The sequence below is a fragment of the Octopus bimaculoides genome, chromosome 25 (genome assembly GCF_001194135.2).
Source record: "Octopus bimaculoides isolate UCB-OBI-ISO-001 chromosome 25, ASM119413v2, whole genome shotgun sequence".
NCBI classification, from domain to species: Eukaryota; Metazoa; Mollusca; class Cephalopoda; order Octopoda; family Octopodidae; genus Octopus; species Octopus bimaculoides.
Window position 1 is genome coordinate 22,337,981 of NC_069005.1, and position 17,026 is coordinate 22,355,006.

Consider the following 17,026-nt stretch of genomic DNA (forward strand, 5'->3'; position numbering starts at 1 on the left):
ACAGATGGAAGGGATCGAGGTGTTCAATTATATACATACTTATACGTACACAGCACCTTTTAGCCATTACCACAATCACACATACACACTAACCTCACTCCCTGTTCTGTATATAGATCATTCTAAATAGAAGTCATTTACCCCCCCCACACACACACACACACGTGCGTATGCAGGTATAGGCAACATGGCTGTGTGGTTAAGAAGCTCACTCTGTAAACCACTCGGTTTTGGTTTCAGTCCCACTATTCGGCAGCTTGGGCAAGAGCTTTCTGTTATATATAACCCTGGATATTGACCAATAGTTTGTGAATCAATTTGTTAGACGAAAACTGACGAAGCTTGTCGTGTATATATCTGTTCGTGTGTGTCTTTGTGTTGTATGTTCCCCACCACCACCACCACTTGACAACCGGGGTTGGTGTGTTTATGTCCCCATAACTTAGCGGTCCTGCAAAAGGATTGATAGAATAAATAACCAAACTTACAAGAAAGAACTAGGATCGATTTGCTCGACTAGAAACCCGTAAAGGCGGTGCCTCAACATGGCCTCAAATCATCAGACTGAAACAAGTAAAAGATAAAGACGGATTAATTAATTAGCATCAAGCCACACCACACTTCATGCCGTAGTTACAACCACAAATAACACGCACACCGCAACATCAAGCAAATAACTCTTATCAAGCATTTTTTTAAATAAATAGTCATGCAAACCAGGAACATGAAAGAAAAATACACATTTCTAGCCTGAACCCGGTTTTGATCCCGTCTAAAAGTTAATACAGAAAATATCAAATCTTAACCGTCTAGCATTCACATTACCCTATCAAATGTATTGCTTATTTATTCATTGTTTTGAATTAATCTGGCATATCTCATAGCTTTGAGATTTCAATGATGCGATTGTTTATTTTTAGAATGACATTGTTGGGTAGGTGTAAGAGGCTGGATATTTTGACCGGATATGGCTGCCTTTAAATACTAAGCGATTAAATAACTCACGATGTGTTAAAAATCAGTTATTCCTAAATCACCTACAACTCGAAAGAATCCCCACATCTACAACTGCTCATATCAACACTAGTCAAATTGCTCGTATCTGAGAAGCTGGACAAAATATTGATTTCAAATTTTGACTGAAAGCCAGCAATTTCGGGGAGGAGCTAAGTCGATTAGATCGACCGCAGTGCTCAACTGGTAATTATATTATCGACCCTGAAAGGGATGAAAGGCAAAGTCGGCCCCAGCGGTATTTGAACTCGGAACGTAAAGACGTATATGAAATAATCCTTTCTACTAAAAGCGCAAGGCCTGAAATTTAGGGGAAAAGAGATTAATCGATTAAATTGACCTCTGTATCACTGGTACTTAATTTATCGACGTCGAATGGATGAAAGGCAAATTCGGCCTCGGCGGAATTTGAACTCGGAACGTAACGGCAGACGAAATACCGCTAAGCATTTCGCCCGGCGTGCTAACGATTCTGCCAGCTCGCCGCCTTGTGTATATGAAATAACCTACTATAAATAAGATGTCAAATGTTTTGGTGAGTGACTTTTGCCCCACCCTGCATACCTATACGAGACGACCTTATACCCACAAAATAAAGGTCTACATCATGCGTAGATAACAACATACTCGCATCCTCCCCATGTTTCTCCAGAGACTGCTATATATAAATACTTCAACCCTACATAAGTCACCTAGAAACTTATCCGTCACTTAAATAACGCCCTCAAATACAATAGCACCAGAAAATATCAAACACAATCAGCTATCACACTCCAATACACGCAGTAAAATAAGTAAAACGACGCACTAGTACACTTAGAACCATGACAGATGCCTCATTTGCCCAAACAGAAACACAGCAACATTGGAGTACCGACGTTAGGCTCATAGGTGACGGCGCGTTGCTTAGTAGTTGGGATATTCGGCTCACGATTGTAAGGTCGTGGGTTCGATTCCCAGCGGCGCGTTCTGATCTTGAGCAAGACGCTTTATTTCGTGTTGCTCCAGTCCACTTAGCTGGCAAAAATGGGTCGTATCTGTATTTCGAAAGACCAGCCTTGTCACATCCTGTGTCATGCTGAATCTCCCTGAGAACTACGTTAAGGGTACGTGTGTCTGTGGAGTTCTCAGCCACTTGTACGTTAACTTCACGAGCAGACTGTTCCGTCGATCGGATCAACTAGAGCACTCGTCGTCGTAACTGACGGAGTACCAATACCAAGTTTATAGAAGACCGTACCAATTCTACTTAGCTCCCGAATCTCTCTACAACAGACCACGATGAACTACGAACAACATAAAAATGGTGTATTGCACAACACAACAGGTTGTTCACCAACCACCTGATAAAACAAAAACACAAAAACAGTCCTCCTCTTGGATACACGGAGAGCATAGTTTATTGTTGCTGCGTGCTTCAGATCACGCAGTCCATGTTTCGCTACATGAGAAATCACATCCACACACGCAGACATAAATACATGTGTGTGTAGGAAAGAGAACCCCCTTTAGTCGCGAATGACCATGGGGCTGCACCTAGAAAGTTCCCCTCCGAAGTACAAGTCCGAGCAATGGAAGACCAGTAGTTGCCTATGCATACCAGCCACCCCTCTCTACATGGTCTCTGATGGTCTCCAAGCGAAAGGCAAAGGCCGATACAGCTTGGCAATCAGTAACGTCGCAACTCATTGCTACAGCTGAGTGAACTGGAGCAACGTGAAATAATGCGTCTTGCTCAAGAACAAACACAACACACAGCCCGGTCAGAGAATCGAACTCGCTACCTCATGATTGTGTGCCCGACGCTGTAACTACTGAGCCATGCGCCTTAATACACACAAACACACACACACACACGGTTAGAGACGTTATCAATAAGCTCACTATAATCACAAACAAAACCAAACATTTAAGTGATCATAAATCTAAACCACTGGTTCTCAATCGGGGTTCATATGACCCTTGGGGGCCACATAAGATTTTGCTGTTAAAATTTATGTGCAAATTAATTGGTTATACATCTGCAATACACAAAATATATTTTTTTATACTATTCCTAATAATATTCAATTATAAAAATATAATGGAACTTTTTTAAGCATCAAATGTCTCATTTGGGTCCAGTAGAATAAAATAGGAATCAAAGGTATTTCATAGGTATAAAAAAAAAAAGGGTTGACAACCACTGATCTACAGATCAAAATTCAAATTCTGGTGGTATAATGTCTAATTTAGCGATTAGTAGCGCCCATTTGAGGGCATTGTGAGTTCAAAAGGGAAAAGTATGAGGAAGTGCCTAAGTGTATGGAAGTGTTTTTGCTGTTTTCTAGAAATGAAATATTTAAACGTCAATTTTAAACATTTTTTCCCCCAAAAAATCTTCGTTGAATTTAAAATATGAACAGTGTGTACATTGACATGAGCGAGGTGTCAGAGTTCAGTATAATTTTGTTTTGTGTCCTGGGCGTCTTTTGTAATTTTTATTAAAATTTAACAGGCGTAACAAGCCCAAGTCCACCCGTATATCTAGAATGGGACACACGCACCTACAAATAGGTTATTGTACATATCCGGTTTATTTATTTTTATATATATATATATATATATATATATATAGCGCACACGTATTATATATAGCACAAACGTAAATATACGGGTTTGTTGTGTATGTGTGCACGTACGTATATATAAATGTATGCATATACGTATAGCAAGTCCACGTGCGCGGGTTGATATATATAGCACAAATACATACAATTTGTAATAAATAGCGCAAAAACACGCGCACACGCACACCGTACTGACACGCGAGTCGTTATATTTAAGGTATGTAAATACAGTGGGTATAACTAGGTGCAAAAATATAGAACTAGGACGTTTGTCTGAGCGTTCAGAAGTGGAATTAGTGTGTCTGAGTAAAGAGAGAATCGAAGTACAGGTGATGCATTAGGAGTTCAAATACCACATCAGTTGTTGTTTAACCACAAGCCAGCTTTTATGCGACAGGTCAATGATCAGAGGTCTCAGCTATGACTATACAGCCTCTTTAACTCGACTAAATTGTCGAATGCTTTTTTCTTTTTCTTACCTTTTTTAACATTTTAAGCGATTGCAAACTGTGTGCGCGCGCTCGTGTAATGGTGCGCGTATAATCTATTTATGTGTTTGTTCATGTGAGTGCGCAGGTGTGTGTATATATATATATATATAAATATATATATATATAAAGTACCTCGCTGTCAGAAATCGGTGCCATCTCATTGTCTATTTTAGAATTTTATCAGAGAGAGAGAGAGAGAGAGAGAGAGATCTTCTCAGTCATTTAAACCTTCGTTTCTTTCAAACTTACCTTGGCAACGCCGAGCTAAGAAAGGCACATGACTCCTTAAAAACAAACAAAAAAATACCCTACAAACTGACATGACGTTCAATTGGGGGTTGGGGTATGATTAGGTAGGAAGAAAGAGTAGAACTCTGGAATTCGGTGGCGGAATTTGTTTGTGTCGGACAAAATTCTTTGCGATATTTGTTCAAACTCTTTCTGCGTTCAAATCTCGCCGAGGTCAACTTTTGCCTTACATCTTTCCAAGATCGGCATAAAGAACAGAAGTATCAATCCAGCGAATCTGATCGATTTTAATGAACTCCAATCAGGAGCTGCTGTCCCCTAAAACAGTTCAAGATGTCTTCCAGCTTCGCTTTAGCAATTTGTATGACGTCACTGGTGCGATGTCAGAAGCCTTGTCGGTCGGTCCATGCCCCCTCCTCTTGGATAATATAGGTGACGTGGAGAGGAGTCTTGCTGCACAAGTGAGGCAGCTACTTATCTATATTACAACTTTACCAACGCTTTGAGCAGTGGCTCTCAACTGGAGTCCATATGACCCTTGGAGGGGGTCCATGAAAGCAAAATAGTAAATTGGGGATGCACAGTGTTATATTGAAAAAATTTTGCTTTAGATATATTTATTGCAAGAAACAACTAAACTTCTTTCTCAAAATGTTTTACATGGTTCAACCTGCACAAGTTAATTTGTGAAAAACAAAACTGGAATTTTGAAAGGAGGTATCAGTTTTTAAACATCGAATGGCTATGGGGATCCACCAGAATAAAATGGTGATCAAAGGAGACATAGATAAAAAATGGTTTTGAGAACCACTGTCCTCAAGTGTCCCTTCGATACGCTCTACTGATTCAGATTGAAGCAAGACTTTCCGGAGGAGCAGGTCTTTGGCTTTACAAATCGTGCGAATGTCACAAGAGAATTCCTTATAAACTTTACTTTTTTTGTTCCCAGTCATTTGTAATGCGGCCATACTGGACACCGTCCTGAAGAGTTTTAGTCAAACTCTTTTTACTCTGAGAGAGAGAGAGAGAGAGAGAGAGAGAGAGAGAGAGAGAGCTAAATGTGGGTTCAAGATTCTTTTGTTTCAATTCCTGTTCACATAGCTAGTATCTTTATATAATACATTTGACTCTTTTACCAATATTGAGTCTTTAAGTACTGGATAGGGTCAATGTAATTGATTGAAAGTAGTGCCCCATCAAGGCTACAAGCCCACTTACTTAAACCAGCAGTAAAACGAATAACGGGAAAACAAAAATGAAAGCAAGCAAAAAAACCAACAAATCTGACAACTTCCGCCATGTTGTTTACTTAAATGAAACCAAATAAACAGACCTTAAAACTTAAATAAACGCCAGTAAAATACAGTAGATTTAAATAAACTACAAAAAAAAAAAAAAGCTAAATTTAACTGAACTGCAGTAAATGACAGTAAAGAGAGGGGTGGAAAACAGTTGTAAGCGTAAATAAACTACAGTTAATCAGTTAAATACTAAATGTACAGTGTTTAGTTGTAATGGCGTCCGTATCAAACTTGTTGACACCAAATGTTTCAACGGAGACAGGAAGAGAATTTCAGGATTAAATTTTGTTAGTGTGGTTGCGTGGTATGTTTGTGGGCGTGTTTGTGTAATGTCTCCTATTAATGTCGTCGTCGTCGTCATCGTCGTTGTTGATGTTTAGCCATAGATCAGTCCTGATCAAGGTTTTTGCAGGTTGTGGTGGTAGTTGATGATGTCACTGTCGCCATTGTCATTGTTTAGTCACAGTTCAATTCTGATCAAGGTTATTGTTGATGGTGTTGGCGTCGCTGTTTTGTCTAGCTACGGGTCAGCCCTGATCAAGGTTGATGTTCGTTACGTTGTTTGTGGGAGCGTTACTCTTGCTGCTGCTTAACCCCCACGTCACTCTTAGTCGAGCAAGCCTGTGATCAGACATTTCCAGTCGTGGCCATCTCGTGTCCCTCATGTGCAGGAAACTCACGAGCAGGTTACCCAGCTTGTTCTTTTCTAAGACAGTAGCTTGTGATATGAACGGGAATTTGTCTGTTACTTCCAGTAAATCGAACGACCACGTAGAGGTTCCCTTGTTGATACGTGTTGACGGTGTAATTTGTGGTGGTAGTGTGATGGTGCTGTAAGTGTTGGTGGTGACGTTGTCGGCAGTTGTGTGTGTATGGGGGCGATGGTGGTGTTGTTGATGATTGTCAATGTCACTGAAAGTCGGTAGGTATGTGCACTTATTTGGCAGTGTGGACTAATCACCTCCATTGTGGTGAACTGGGAATGACGGGGTGGGAAGAGTATGCATAATGTAACGGTGGTGAAGGTATGGGCTTGTAAACATGTGCTGCTGCTGTTGTGGTGGTTATGGTGGTGGTGAGAGTAAAACGCATGTGACGGTGGGGTGCTGCTGGTGAAGAAGTATATATAATGAATAACAGAAATCCGGTTACTCTTCTCTTTACAACCTGCCAGTTTATCCCCCTCCCCTCTAATTTACTCTTTCCAATAGTCTATAATTTCAATAGTTCTTTAATGTCATGTGTCGTTAAGTGTGTGAGCGTGTACATATGTAATATATATGTATGTATAATGTATATATATTTGTATATCAGCCTTGTAATCACACACGTGTTTTTCTTGGACTTCTTTCCTTCTCTCCGAACCTTTTCTCCTCTTGACAAAGAGCTATGCTCGAAACGTTATATACCCTCTCTTTTTTTCCCATCTTAAACTAAGCATCAATACATTCTCTGTGTACGTCCTATTGACCTTTGTTTTGTTTTTTTTATATTTTCGTTTTCGATTTGACTATATACATATATTCACCTATTTGCTGAGTCCGAAAAAGCAGTGTCCACAATCCTTGCAAGTGAAGCCAGTACTATGAGCCCATCAGTACTTGCATGAAAAACGTGCACGAGGAGGACATTTCAAAGGAACGAGGTTCTGGAGTTAAAGGATTTTGGATAATGGATAGTGTTGAAGGAGGGACGGTTATACTCAACAAGGGTGACATGAGGTGGAGAAACGAGTGGACCAGGGGTGTCTTAGTAGGAGACACGAGACTAGCCATCTCCAAAGAACAGGGACCGTTATAGTAGCGACAGAAAAAAGACGGACAAGACAGCGCAACCGCCGACCAGAGGCTGGAGTATACCCGTTAGTAATTAAAGGCCAATTTTTCGAATGACCCCTCCCTAAATGTGGTACTGGACATCTGTTCGTACCCGCGGTATTGTCCCAGATGATGACCCAGTAACTCCATGACTCAGCGAATTGGTTTAAATTCTTAGTAGTTGTTTAGCCCCAGGTATCAACTTTGACAGACTAAAACTATAATCAAAGGTATCCCAACCGTGACCATCTCTACACTTTTTTTTTTGTATAAATATAGTTTATCTAAGACTACAGTGCTCGTTCCTTATTTTTAGGATTGTAGGATGCAATTTCTGGAAAATGTGACTGCTATATCTAGCAGGTCGAGTGACATGACATAGGCTGCCTCCTTAGCTTGGAATGGTGGTGGTGGTGGTGGTTGTCGTCATCACCTCAACGCAATGGATTGGCAGAATCGTTAATGTCAAACTAGATGCTTTGCAGTATTATTTAGTTACGACACTTTATGAGTTCAAATCCTACCTAGATCGTCTTTGCAATTCTCTTTTGGGAGCAATAAAGAAAAAGTACCAGTCACTTAGATCGATATCATTATTTGTTCAATGCGTTACCTTGGATCTAGTTGGGAGCAAACCTATAGTTCGTCAGTAATTAATCACCAGTTAGATGCGATCTCATTGCTTCAGCTTTTCTATGCTCCTACCTAGTGGAAGATCGTGACTATACTATACATTGTTACAGTTGGGGCAAATGCACACTCTCTCCTTCCTTTCCAATCTATTGTAGATTCTGATGGAACAAGTGCACCATCAAGTTGACGACAACACTGCAGTGGTTCTCAAAATGACAAATACTTGATACTCCTCTAAAGAAACATTTTACTTTTACCTCCACCTTTGTTTGTTAGCGCCAAAACATTTAAAACCATCTGAATTTTAGTGAATGTGGCGATTTGTTCGCATCCTTTTCAATCCTCTTGCGAGCCCTCGCCTATCACTACCGCCACTAGAATCACTGCTCTGCTGCACGCCCCGACATGCAGTGGTTAACATGTTATACTCTCTCCACTGTCTAATTTCTGTACACCTGTTATTGTATAACTCCCGGTCGGTTCTGATCAAAGAGACCCATGATACACTAAGCTTCACGATCAAACAGTGTTGTTTGATGAAGTGAATTATTTGATTTATAAGTAATTAGAATTGCTAAGCCAGTGAAGGCCCGGTTCATGTGAAAGAAATTTTCTAGAATGGGTGGATTAGGTGGAACGGGGGTGATCAGTGTCGATATGAATCGAACTGCAAATTTAAAGAGACTTGAGATGTTAATGTCTGACAGGAAATCAAATGAGGCCAGCATTTCAGTGGGGAGGGGAAGAAAATAAGGTTGATGGGTTCATTTTTACCTGATGGACGACCTTCTCTGAAATATTTTTCTCTCTACACCTCTTCATTCCCTTGTAGTTGTTGTTTAACCTGCTAGAAATGATAGCCAAATATCCCTTCAAAAGCATACACTAGTGACTTCTTTATAATACTGGTTTCAAATTTTGGTACAAGGCCAACAATTTCGGGGGAGGAGTTAAGTCGATTACATCGATCCCAGCGTTCAACTGGTACTTATAATATCGACCCCGAAAAGATAAAAAGGCATAGTCAAATTCGGTGGAATTTGAACTGAGATAGTAAAGACGCATGAAATATCTGTTGCCAAGCATTTTGTCCGGCTTGCTAACGATTCTGCCAGCTCGTCGCCTTTTCTTTTGTAATAATAAGGTTTCAAATTTTGGCACAAGGCCAGCAACTTTAGGGGAAAGTGGTTAGTCGATTACATCGACCCCAGCACTTTTCTGTTATTTTAATATATCAATTAAGAAAGATTGAAAGGCAAAGTTGACCTCAGAGTATTTTGAACTTAGAACTTGTCTGACGCATTAATGATTCTACGAGGTCGCTGCTTTAATAAGAAGAATAAGAATAACAAGAGCGCTCAGAGAGCGCAAACCGCCGCCAAGGTAACATCAATGTCTTCTCAACGATTTGCCGGAGATGATTTTTAAAATGAGAATATCTGAAATAAACTCGGCTGCTTTCACAAACGAGAATACTAAGAATGAACCCGACGGTTCTCAAAAATTAAATAACAAAAAAAAAACAAAAAAAAAACGGAAAAACAATCCAGAATCCTTGCCGGTACCAGATCGATTCTAAAATCTAATCAGTTCGTACCAGTCACGAGGCCAAACATCCCTAAAAGTTTCATCCGAATCCACCCAGCGGTTCTTGAAATATCTTGTCCACGGACAAAGAAACAAACAAACGCGACTGAAAACAATACCTCCACCTACGCAAAGGCGGAGGTAATAATAATAATGATAATGGTTTCAAATTTTTCCACAAGGTCAGCCATTTGGGGGAGAGGATGTATCGATTATATCGACCCCGGTGTTCAACTGGTACTTAATTTATCCTCCCCGAAAGGATGAAAGGCAAAGTCGACCTCGGCGGAATTTGAACTCTGAACGTAGCGACAGACGAAATACTGCTAAGCATTTCGCCCGGCATGCTAACAATTCTGCCAGCTCGCTGCCATAATAATAATAATAATAATAATCCTTTCTACTGTAGGCACAAGGCCTGAAATTTCGAGGGAATGGGTAAGTCTATTACATCGACCCCAGTGCTCACCTGGTACTTATTTTGTCGAATCTCGTAAAGATGAAAGGCTAAGTCGATTCTGCTAACTCGCCAAAAACTATTACTGACTTAAAAATTTTTTTAGCTTCCCACATCATTATTAAGCAGAACATAAAAACAGTTTGTATCCATATAATACGTTCCTCACTATGATATCTTCCTATTCTGTGAGAAATTCTGTATCTGATGATACAATCCATTTTAAAAAATTAAAAAATAACGAAATGGGCACGGTTGGAATACCGTTGATTATGTCTACCTAATCAAAATTCAACTGGAGGTGAGACAGTAACAACAACGGCTGTCTATATATCAACTACGCCCTCTTCTGGTACATGTTCTTTTAGCTGTTCGGTTTGGTGTCAAACACCAGGAAAACCCTTCACCCTGCTACACAGGCTCAACCGCCACCAACACTATAACTGCTGCTGCTGTTGTTGTTGTTATCATCATTATTATTCTCATCCCACTTCGTCTCTCCTTACATCGAAATTAAACTGTCACCATCATACATCTACCCGTCCACCCACACCTACACATTCACCCTTCTGCCCTCTCTCCCTTACTTCCTAACACATTTAATCACCATTTACTATCCCTGCACATCTACCTCTATTATATAATGGCTACCAGCAGTGATAGTTATTACTCTCCTCTGTACACACACAAGCAAGCATGTGTGTGTGTGTGTGTGTGTGTGGATATATATATATATATATATATATAATATATAACGCACACTCGTATGAGGACAACACACGAATGGGCACGCGCATGAATGATTGGGTGGGCGTGTTTAAACACTAAGTGCTGTCTTATGATGCCGTTCATGTTTTTGTAGTTTCTGAATGTGGATGGTAATGGTAGGTGATGTGATAGTATGAAAAGTAAGGTGAGGAAGCAAGTATATTTGTATGTTTTTTTTTGTTTTTGTTTCGTTTTTTAAATTATTTGTCACTTGTGTGTGTGTGTGTGTGTGTGTGTGTTTGAGTGGTGGATATGTATTATTCAACCGCACGTACTGGCTTTTCGCTCAATCGACCTTTCGCATGATCGGTGATTTGGAAAGGAAAAAAATGAATGACACCGTAAGCTAGAATAGATCATAGCTTTCTTTGAAATTTCCAAGATATAATGTTGACCATGTTTTTTGGCAAGCGGCAATTAGTTCGTTCTGTTTATTTAAGATGGTGGGTAGGATGGTGAAAGATGTGGAGTTTATCTGCAAGACCGTTATCGCAGTTTTTTTTTTATATATTAGCTTTGCAAGCATTCTAATGTTGACTTGTATGGAGACAGACTTGGCATAATGAAGGCATGTCGTAGATGAGGTCGCGAATGACAGTGAAAAGAATCCAACAAATTCTCTGATTGAGCGATTGATCGAACGATTGAGCAAGCAATTAGTTAATTATAAGGCTATGGGATTATTCGATTACATCGACTCCAGTGTTCAACTGATACTTTATTTTATCGACTCCGAACAATAAGATGAAAGGCAAAGTCAACCTCGGCGAAATTTGAAGGTAAAACGACAATACACAAACACGCCGACAAACATACCACACTAACAAAATTTAATCCCGAGTTTCTTTTCTTGTCTCCCTTGAAACATTCCGTGTCAATCAGTTTTATACGGACGTCATTACAATTGAAAAGTTGGGAGAAATACCGCTCGGTATTTTGTCCGGCGTGTTGACTGATATAATAAAAAGTGAAATAGAACCAAGACGTATGTTTCTTCATGGCAAAATGAAACTTCCCCAAGAATCAACATCAAATGTAATTAAAATTTTGAAAAAATACCACTGATGTAACGTCTTAATGTGCCATTGATAGACAATAGCTGAAATTCGCTGATGTGTATATGACCTTACTTGGTGGTTACTGAATTTTCTTCCCACACCTATAAACCAAGTGTTCAAGAGTGTGTGTGTGAGTGTGTATGTGTATTTCGTATGTCCGCGTACGCACACATGTTCAAACCCAGAGCCGATATGGCTCTAAGTAGGGCACTTAAACTGGATACTTGACTCTACATTGAGTTGGAGTGGGCACGTGATGGTACATACAATGAGTAGGAGTGGACACTTGACATCATACCATACGAGTGTGGATTCTTTAACAATAGATTTTTATCGGAGAGTTACGCTTAATTTTTACATTTAGGTTACAGATGACCAGTGCATTGAATTGAATTATACAGTGGAGAAAGAGACACAGTTTACATATCTCAACTGATACTGGTTTAAACTAGTATCTGAACTACCGTTGATTTGAACCTCAATTACCACTGATTTAAAATTAAGCTAACTGGTTTGGTGTTAATTAAATAATGTTTCAGATTAGATACGCTCTTAACTAACAACGAGGAGGAAGAGGAAGGAGAATACGTAACTAACAAATTAACTAATACTATATCTTAAATCAATTGTCTCAAACACTGGACCCCAGTCCTTTCTGGTACTATTCTTTCTGTTTCCTTCGAACTGCTGAATTGTGAGGACATAAACAAACACCAGTTGACAAGCGGTAGAGGGGACAAACACACATTCTCACAATGCGTGAGCTCGCGCGCGCGCACGCACACACACACGTGGCTGTGTGGTAAGGAGCTAGCTTCCTAACCACATGGTTCCGGGTTCAGTCGCATCTTGGGCATATCTTCTCCAGCCTCGGACCGACCAAAGCCTTGTGAGTGGATTTGGTGGACGGAAACTGAAAGAAGCCCGTCGTACATATATATATATATATATATATATATATTTTGTATCTGTGTGAATGTTTTGTGTTTGCTCCTCTCCCCCGAAATTTGAGATATTTAAAGCTGTTGGGAGCCTTTGATTAGTTAGATTAGTTATGCGATCGAGGAAACGCTGCAATCTTTTTTTTTTTTTATCTAACACCAGCGAATGGATCTGCTTTGCCGTTGATCAGTAATAATTTTGGCTTATACCAGTAATAGCGATATCACGTTGGCGATTATATTTAGAGCACCAACATTGAAGTTCGGGTCTAAGTTTTGCAACCTGTTGCCTCACATACTAATCTTAAAAGTATATTATCATAAGTAGAATGTCTTGGATCATATGTCAATCCGATTAGTGCTACCACGGATTAAAGAGAAACAACATACGAGAGGTGCTGAAAAAATCCTGGCTTTGAGTAAAAGAAAATACAGGAGGTTCAGTTAATTATGATTTTATTCAACATATTCCCCTCTCAGATTCATACACTTATTGCAGCGGTCCTTCAATTTTTCTAAGCCCTGTAAAAGAACTTGAAAGGTTGGGCCTCCAACCAGGCCTTTCGCGACACCCATAAAGCACCCGCTCATACACTTTTCAACACCCCTCGTATATTGTCAGCATAGGGCCAACGTTCTTACTGATAACTACAAGTAGAAGTCACCTGTTAATGCACTGATCTTTGTCTTACACTGGCTAGTCATGGCCATACACATCCATTATGGATACAAACCCATTAATGTTTTCATAATTTAATATACTATGCAGACCTTGTTCAATATAAATGCAAATATTTTTGTCACTATTCATTTACATTCGTTTTATGCTTGCTTTTTTTTAACAATTTTCAGGTATCGTATGTACGAATGGTCTGACTTGGCGAGAACAACGGAAGTTGACGCTGCGGGTGCTCAAAGATCTTGGTCTCGGTCAGCACAGCATGGAGGATCGAATGCACGAGGAAGTGACAGCTTTTGTCAAGGCGCTGGATAGCAACGTGAATACGCCGTTCGATGCTCATGACTTGGTGCAGACAGCGGTGGCCAACGTGATTTGTTCACTTATGTTCGGTCGCAGGTTCGATTACGACAACCCACAGTTTAAGAAATACGTCCACGGTATCGATGAGAACTTCAAGAACATTGGTCTGAGCGCCATCGTTAACTTCTTCCCCATGCTGGAACATTTGCCCGGCGATCCGTTCAAATTCAAAAAGATTTTCAAGAACATTGAAAACATGGAGGAATTCCTGTCGACTGCCGTCACCGACCACATGAGAGAATACGAAGAAACAAACATCAAAGACTTCATTGATGCTTACATCAAAGAGATGAAACAGAGAGAAAAAACGGATCCCGATACATCACTAAATGGTAAATATCACAAAAATAAATCCTTTTTTTCTAAAACAAAAAATAATTAGTTGGGGTTAATCATACAAATATTGTAGTTTGCTGGAAGCATTGCAAATATATACAGAAAACAGTTATAGAAGGCATTGCGTAATGTAGTTACAAAAAAAAATTTTACATTTCCTTAGAACTGTGAATCTCAACCAGGTTCCATTAATTTTGCTGTTAAAATTTATGTGCAATAAATTGGTTATACTTCTATAATATACAAAATATTTCTATATTTTTTTATATAATTCCTAATAATATTTAATTATAAAATGTTAATAGGATATTTTAAATGGCTATGAAGGTCCAATAGGGTAAAATAGGGATTAAAGGAAAGGGGTCCATAGACTCCAAACTAAGCCAGTGGTTCTGAACCATTAAAACATTTTTTATAGCTAAAATGGTTTCAAAATTTGGCACAAAGCCAGCAGTTTTAAGGTGACGGGTTTCGTCGATTACATTCCACCCCAGTGCTTGACTGGTACTTTATTTTACCGATCCTGAAAGGATTAAAGGTAAAGTTGAGCTCGGAATATAAAGAGCTAGAAGAAATGCTGCTAAAGCATTTTGTCCAACACACTAATGATTCAACCAGTTTGCTGCTTTATAATAATAATCCTTTCTTACCAAAGGCACAAGGCCAGAAATTTGGGGGAGGGGGATGGTCGATTAGATCGACCCTCACTACTCGACTGGTGCTTATTTTATCAACTCCGAAAGGATGAAAGGCGGGATTTAGGGCTCAGAACGTAAAGAGTCGGAAGAAATACTGCCATGCATTTTGTCCGACGCACTAACGATTCTTCCAGCTGACTGCCTTAAGTGAGTTTAAAAGAATGATTTTAAATTTTGGTACAAGACTACCAATATTTGGGGAGAGGTAAGCCCTTTACATTGACTCCAGGGCAACGGTAAAGTATACGCACCCTACTCGTTTTCGGCGTTTAGGGTTAGGGCTACACCGAAAACGGGTGGTGTGCGTATTCTTTACCTCCACCGACTCCAGTTCTAACCTGTTATTTTATTGACCCCGCGAGGATTAGGCAAAGTCGACCTCAGTAGAAAATGAACTTAGAACGTAATGAGTCGGAAGAAATGCTGCGAGGTATTTTGTCCGATGCGCTAATGATTTTGCCAGTGCGTCGCCTTGAGTGAATCTAAAATAATGAAATAGCAATTAGGATATTTAAAGCAAATGGACACCTTAGTACGCCCAGCAGTTTTAAATGGGAAAATATACGTACCTCAGGCTGGCACTCTGCAGCATGCCAACCCAGTGAACGTATTTCTGTATCAGCCTCTCGTTCTGTTAATTTTTTTACCAGGAGGAATTTTTCTTGAACTATCAGAACTATTTAAATATCAAAAAACTTTATTTGATATTACAAACTACATTATCATTGCATTCTATAATGCACTGTGTGTGTCTGTTGAGGTCGTAATTGTAAAGCAAAAATAGTATATCTGTGTGAGAAATGTTGATTTAAGTTCATTCATAAGCTTGATGAGTACTGCTTAACTAATATTACCGCTGAAATATTTATATTCGCTCTGCACTACTTATTCTACACACACACACACACACACACACACACACACACACACACACACACACACACACACACACAAACCTCACCCTTACATAGTTTGTGTGGGATAGGATTATGAATACATCTACCCCACTGCACATAACCACCCAAGTGAAAAAAGATCTCGCGCACTTAAAATATACGTACGCACTGTGTGTGCGTGGGGTGTGTACAACGTATGTATCTGTGTGCGTGTATGGTATGTGTGTGTATTCTTGTGTGCGTATATGTATGTATCTTTCTGTGCATATATGTATGTATGGAAGTATCTTTGTTTGCATGTGCGTCTATGTAAGTATCCGTGGGTGTATATGTATCTATATGTATATACATTTATTCTTAGGTGTGTAGATGTATACGTATGTATCTTTATGTATATACGTGTGTGCGTATTTTAGTATGTACATATCTTTGTATGTATACTCATGTATAAACATCATGCTCAACACTTCCCCCGACACAAACCACCGCCACCACCAATTACCACCCTTCCTCCCCCTTAAAAAAAGGAGGTAGAACTGTCAGGAAGCAATCCTTGAAATGAAATATTAACCCAATTTCTCTAATTCTATCTACCCCACACCGCTACCTCTTCTTTCGTCTTCTACTTCCCTTTCTTCCCCCCTTTAAAAAACATTGAACCAAATTCTTCGTAATTAGGACAGTGCTGGTCATGTGGTCAAATTAATGACCTCCACATACAAATACACATGGATGCATGCATACATACATACATGCATACACTTAGTCTTGAGTTTTTGTTTCAAACGAAACGAGCTGATAGGTTGTATTTAAACGTGTGAGTGTCCAGAGTGGGAGGGTGGTTTAGTCAAACATCCGCTGCTCCACTCTTAAGTACATGCACACTCCAGCCAAATTGACTGACCATTACACCGGAAAACTTCTCCCATCCTCCTTCCTTTTTCCTTCCAGTGTTCCGCCTCCGCCACACCGAAATTTTTTCCCCTTTTTTTTTTTTTTGATTAATCTGTATTTAGAGGAAGAAAGTATATGTTCGTGGGAGGAGGGTGAGTGGGGAGACCTTGCTGGTTAAGGAAGTTTAGAGGTTTCATTTGTAAATGTGTGTATGGTGGGGGTACTCTTGGACACC

General features: G+C 39.7%; 1 protein-coding gene and 1 long non-coding RNA gene across 4 annotated transcripts in view; one reads left to right on the forward strand and one right to left on the reverse strand.

The window, feature by feature from the left end:
* LOC128250819 (uncharacterized) overlaps window positions 1-17,026 on the reverse strand; it is a 368,397-nt gene that overhangs the window by 318,842 nt on the left and 32,529 nt on the right. The window lies entirely within an intron of this gene.
* Window positions 1-17,026, forward strand: part of LOC106882576 (cytochrome P450 2U1) — a 42,607-nt gene that overhangs the window by 13,735 nt on the left and 11,846 nt on the right. Inside the window, exon 2 of the mRNA XM_052976800.1 lies at window positions 13,778-14,299. Within this exon, the coding sequence (XP_052832760.1) occupies window positions 13,867-14,299 (433 nt within the window). The 5' untranslated portion in view covers window positions 13,778-13,866. The remainder of the gene's footprint in view (window positions 1-13,777; window positions 14,300-17,026) is intronic.